Source organism: Trichechus manatus, unplaced genomic scaffold (genome assembly GCF_000243295.1).
Source record: "Trichechus manatus latirostris isolate Lorelei unplaced genomic scaffold, TriManLat1.0 scaffold00054, whole genome shotgun sequence".
Lineage (NCBI taxonomy): Eukaryota > Metazoa > Chordata > Mammalia > Sirenia > Trichechidae > Trichechus > Trichechus manatus.
Genome location: NW_004443990.1, coordinates 16,991,411 through 16,997,052, shown reverse-complemented (window position 1 = coordinate 16,997,052; position 5,642 = coordinate 16,991,411). Strand labels below are relative to the sequence as shown.

Sequence of the window (5,642 nt, the reverse complement as noted above, 5' to 3'; positions counted from 1 at the left end):
TAAAAATGATCCTTGGGGCACCTTTCCACCTACAGACAGGATACTATTAAAAATCGCCCAATTATGAAAAACAACAATTAGAGTACTAGTAATATTTTATTACAGATCAGCATAACTAAGACTGAAATGACCTCCTAAATCCTATAAAAGGCCAAATGGAGCTAACCTCTAGAGAGGACAGTATACTTTGCCTTTGCTTCTCTTTGGGAAAGGGTCACTCACCTGTCCTATGGCCATGTCTTTTCGACTTTCTAGTGGAACCAGGTGGATCTGCTCCCGAACTGGCTCTGTTAGACTGTCAGGTGGAGGACTAGGCTTTGGGGCTGGAAATGTGTGCAGTGGGTCAGGAGCAGGAAGCAGCTTTTCTCGGACTATTGAGGGCATTTCTTCTGGAGGAGGCTTCTCCAATGGTAGTGGAGGCTTGGGAAGTGGGGTCTGTACTGGGTTTCTGGGAAATGAGCATGGCCTTCTCTCTGGAAATGAGAAGGTGACCATGCAGAATCTTAACGACCGCCTGGCATCCTACCTGGACCATGTGCGAGCTCTGGAGGAAGCAAATGCAGGTCTAGAGCAGAAGATCAAGGGTTGGTATGAGAAATATGGCCCTGGTTCTTGCCAGGGACTTGATCGTGACTATAGCAGATATTTCTCAGTCACTGAAGATCTTAAAAGGGAGGTAAGAACTGTGAGTTTGTGCGCTTATATAATGTATATTTATAATTTATAAAAATACACAATTTATACTATATATTTACGTATTTACATATGTATATATCTTAAAAAGAAAATATAAAATGTGCTTAACAAATCTGCATGATGTAGAATTTATTCATTCTATATTCCCAGTGCTTAGGGCACTGCCTGGAATAAATATTTGTAGAATTAATTAACGAAAGAGAAATAGTTTTAAATGGATATTATTTTGTTGTTTCTGTATTTGGCTCATACTTTTTGATTAAAAAAAAAAGAACTATAATTGTAAGAGTTACAGTTTAGCTCTTAAGCTCTGAACACTTATATGAAGAAAATCCAGATTCCTTTAATTTAGAAAAAAATGATACTAAAATAGATGCTTGTGGGATTACGAAGATATACAATCACAGGGAAATCTGGAGATTCCTTTTACTTCTGTTACTTAACATTTTGCCCAATATTCTCTATTTAGATTATTTCTGTGACTACCCACAATGCCAGCATTGTTCTACAGAAAGACAATGCCAGACTGACTGCTGACAACTTCAGGCTGAAGTAGGTGAAAATAAAGTAATTAATTACGATAAAAGTAAAAATACTACGTTTGGGTAAAGTAACATATCTATTGATTTTTAAACTAAAATGTTCTTATGAAGCCAAACTAGATCAATGAGGAAACGGAATTAAATAAGCCCTTGGAAAAAGAGCTATCATAAATTTTAGGAGTTCCTGGGTGGCACTAGCGGTTTAAGTGCTCATCTACTAGCCAAAAGGTTGGCAGTTCAAACCCACACAGAGGTGCCTTGGAAGACAGGTCTGACGATCTGCTTTGAAAACCCTATGGAGCAGTTTCACTCTGCACACGTGGGGTCACTGTAAGTCGGAATCAACTTGACAGCACCTAACAACAACAAAGAATCATAAATTTTAAAACATCTAACATTATTTTTATTCAACTGTGAAGCACTCTGGATGACAAAAATCAACTCTGAAGAAACAACTCCTTCCAAAAATTATTCATAAATCAGTAGGTAGCTCAAACCGTTTTAATAGCTTGCCATTGCTTCAGACATGTGTAGAGAACATCATATCCTCTCAGCATGAAAAATGTCTTAAAAAGTTATGCTTTGCACTTGCCTGTGATTAAATTCTCAAGCACTTTAATAACCTTTAAGGTATGAAAATGAGCTTGCTCAGCACCAGAGTGTCGAGGCTGACATCAACAGTCTTCGCAGAGTGCTGGATGAGCTGACCCTTTGTACAAGTGACCTGGAGATACAGTTCGAAACACTCAGCGAGGAATCAACATACCTCAAAAATAATCATGAGGAGGTAAGGAACCCAGCAGACCGGCTTTGTACAGAATCAGATTTCCTCCTTCAAGTACACTGCTTACTTCATTGCAGAATGTGTGTATCTATCAAACTTCTAGCTTGGGTGTTCATACTGATCCCTTTTGCAGGAAATGAAAGCCCTTCAGTGTACAGCAGGAGGAAATGTGAACGTAGAGATGAGTACAACCCCAGGAGTGGACCTGGCTGTTCTGTTGAACAATATGAGGGCCGAGTATGAGGACTTAGCTGAGCAGAACCGCAAAGACACCGAGGCCTGGTTTAATGAGAAGGTACATCTATGACAGATTACACACTAAGTGTTTGTTCAGTAGATGACCAAGCTGGTCACTAACCCTCTGACAATTACACTTCAGAGTGCGTCGCTGCGACAACAGATTTCTGACGACACAGGAGCAGCCACGGCAGCCAGAAACAAGCTGACAGAGCTGACACGCGATACCCAAACCCTGGAAATAGAACTTCAGTCTCTTATGGCTGTGGTACGTAGGAATTGCCGTTGAACGGAATGTGTGTGTGTGTGTGTAACTAAGTATATATAAATATATTTATAATAAATGTAGATTAAATATGCAAATATATTAAATACGTAAGTATATTAAATATTAAGTATATAAATACATTATCAATATATTATATATTAATATGTGATATCAAGTATATTAATATTAACATATTAGTATAAAATGTGTAAGCATATTAAATATCAAGAATTCTTTCCATAAACAATATTACTTTTAAGTCACCAGTCCCAAAACTTGAAACATGACTTCTTTCAATGGAGAGGAAATGCCTTTTTAAAAACTTGCTTATGTTGATTTTCAATTGAAAACATTTAGACCTTATACAAATATTTATTTCCACCTTGAGAATGCTTAAAATATAAACATGCCATTTTTTTTGCACACTCAAGGCTACTTTGTTCCTCTTCCAGAAACATTCCTATGAATGCTCCTTGGCCGAGACTGAAGCAAATTACTGCCTTCAACTCCAGCAAATCCAGGATCAGATCGGGGCATTGGAAGAACAACTGCAACGGATTCGAACGGAAACGGAAGGCCAGAAGCTGGAGTATGAGCAGCTTCTAGATGTCAAAATCTTTTTAGAAAAAGAAATCGAAACTTACTGCAGATTAATAGAAGGAGAAGAAAGGTAAATATTAACTCCTGAAAAACAATCTCATATCAAACGAGTTTTCTCAGTGTATCAATATTGTAGCCTAGAATTTTCTATTTGGAAGATTATACCTGTAGATATCCTCTGGAATTCATTAAAATGTATTATTGCAACCAAGTGAAATGAAAACAGACAACAAATTAGATTTCTAAAGTAAGTAAAGAATTTGTATCTAATATAAACAATATTTAAATATAGACTACTGGACAATTCCAATACTCCAATCCAGAGGAAAGTTTGCTTTCTTTGATTTAATGTTGAATCATATTTCTTATAATAACACATTCTATTTTATTATTAATTCACTGCTTACCCCACATGCACCCTGTATGGACTGAGTTATTACACTTTCATTTGAAAGATGAGCAATGAAGAAATTGGAAGATTTAACTGGAGAGGCACCATAGCTTGTTAGCTAAAAGCAACAGCCCTGGAATTGCAGCCCTGATTCAAATCCTACCAACTGGGTGATTTCAAGCACATTGTTTAGCCTCTTTGAGCTCCAGTTCCTCATTGGTAAAACTCCAATCACACCAAAACCACACTCTTAGCTACTCTTAACCACAGTACTTCATTATGTACGTGAAGTGTTTGCGACAGCAGCTTGCACACAGAAGGCACTCGGTAACCAGTGGCTATTACTAAATGCTTGCCCATGGTCACACCATGAGTAGGTAGCATCTTATGCATCCTCCAAGGCCAGGGTCAGCCCTCTGCAGCCTGTTCTCACAAGAACCCAACAATGATTGCTCCCTCCTCAGAAGAAAGTGCTTATTATGCCATTCATTTTCACTTCTCTGATAGTACCCTTTATGCCATTTTATAAATAACTTTTTACATGCAGATGCTTTATTTTCTTATCAACAGTATATATTGCTTGTGTCTTACCTCTATATTTTCTACAACACCAAGCCCAGTGTCTTCTACATAGTAGGCACCCCAAACACGTCCTTTGGCCATTTGATTGACAAAAAAGTCAGAATGAGAACTTCAGGTCCCCATATTGCTAAATGAAAGAGATTATATCTATTCATGAGAGAATTTCTGATTATAAGCATTTATTTGATCTCTTCTTTCAGTATGTTGAAGTCATAAAAAGCTGACTAATGTTCCTCAAACGTAAGAAGAAACTGAACCTTTTTTTGAAACTAAAACTCCAAAACTTTCGTTCCCAATTCATGGTTATTTCTCCCTAATGGAAAAAAAAAAATACAATAATTTATTCTTTTCTTCACAGAGGAAGCAAATCCACATGTTACAAATCAAAAAGATGTGTGCCTATAAATCCCGGAAATCAAGTGAAAGGTATAGAAGGTTTTTGACTTGGTGTAACTCTTAAATTTCAGCAGTTATAGTCAATAAGTCACTTACTTATAAACTAAATAAAATTTGCTTCTAAGCTTAATTCTAGTGAATGAAGGAGTAAGGGGTCATTATGACAGCTCTGAATATGTGTATTTTATTCCTGTAGAATAGATGTGGTCAAATTATATAATTACTGAAATGAAGACTCAATCCTCAACATCTTACTTACCTAGAACCTATTATCTTCACAGTTTCAATGCTTTGGTAAAAGAACATTTTATATGACATTTTATTATTTTAACCACGAAAACAGAACAAGTTGGTATTTAAAAGAAGACAGCATTACTTACTCCAGGCTTGTACTTGCCCAATGCTCAAAAAAACCAAATACCAAACCCGTCGCCGTCAAGTCGATTCCAACTCATAGCGACCCTATAGTACAGAGTAGAACTGTCCCATAGAGTTTCCAAGGAGCACCTAGCACCCAAGGACTTTAAGCACAGTATCATATGTCAATTTACTGCATACTTGGAAAAACATTTTTAAAAAGCGTGCCGGTCCTGACTGAATGAATACCTTTCAACCAGTTCAGAACGAGCACTAATTTTTCGTTTATTTTATTTTAGACTCGACAGAAGAAATTGTTGTTAAAACAGTAGTTGAAGAATTAGATCAACTTGGCAATGTCCTTTCATTAAGGGTTCACTCAGTTGAAGAAAAATCCTCTAAAATAAGCACCATTACTAATGGAGCAACGAGTACCTTCTAAAGCACCATGACTGGAAAAGTTATGTCAAAGCAACAACCACAACAGACACCTGCCTGTGTAAAATGTCGTTATCCAAATAACCCAGGGTTATGGTCTTGAAAATAAAAGGGCTAAATTTATTTTCCCTCTTTCTTTTCTCATGCTCTTTGCATGTTATCTTTTTTAGGAGAAGGAAAAAATCTCACTCTGTCTCTAGTTTGTTTTTATTTTGGATTTCTTTGCAATTTCATTAAAAATTCTTCTCTTGCAAGCTATTTATAATAAATCTGGTTATTTTGAATCTCCACAGTTGATTCCAACGTATTAGCGCCAAGCAGGTGCTAATAAAATAAGTGCTTTGTCTCACA

At 36.7% G+C, this 5,642-nt stretch overlaps 1 protein-coding gene across 1 annotated transcript; it reads left to right on the top strand.

Annotated features, from left to right (window-relative positions):
- LOC101344036 (keratin, type I cytoskeletal 26) lies at positions 1-5,295 on the top strand. The gene is made up of 8 exons (XM_004378083.3): positions 1-676; positions 1,166-1,248; positions 1,869-2,025; positions 2,156-2,317; positions 2,402-2,527; positions 2,980-3,197; positions 4,459-4,526; positions 5,153-5,295. Exons 1-8 carry the CDS (start codon positions 230-232, stop codon positions 5,293-5,295), a joined length of 1,404 nt encoding a protein of 467 aa, XP_004378140.3. The 5' UTR covers positions 1-229.
- Positions 5,296-5,642: the final 347 nt, after the last annotated feature.

What these genes read in the sequence shown, in the direction of transcription:
- LOC101344036 (XM_004378083.3), top strand. Translation starts at nt 230, where the DNA reads ATGGCCATGTCTTTTCGACTTTCTAGTGGAACCAGGTGGATCTGCTCC. An exon ending in AGGCCTGGTTTAATGAGAAG is followed by an intron (nt 2,318 to 2,401) that starts GTACATCTATGA and finishes ATTACACTTCAG; the next exon opens with AGTGCGTCGCTGCGACAACA. An exon ending in TTAATAGAAGGAGAAGAAAG is followed by an intron (nt 3,198 to 4,458) that starts GTAAATATTAAC and finishes TTTTCTTCACAG; the next exon opens with AGGAAGCAAATCCACATGTT.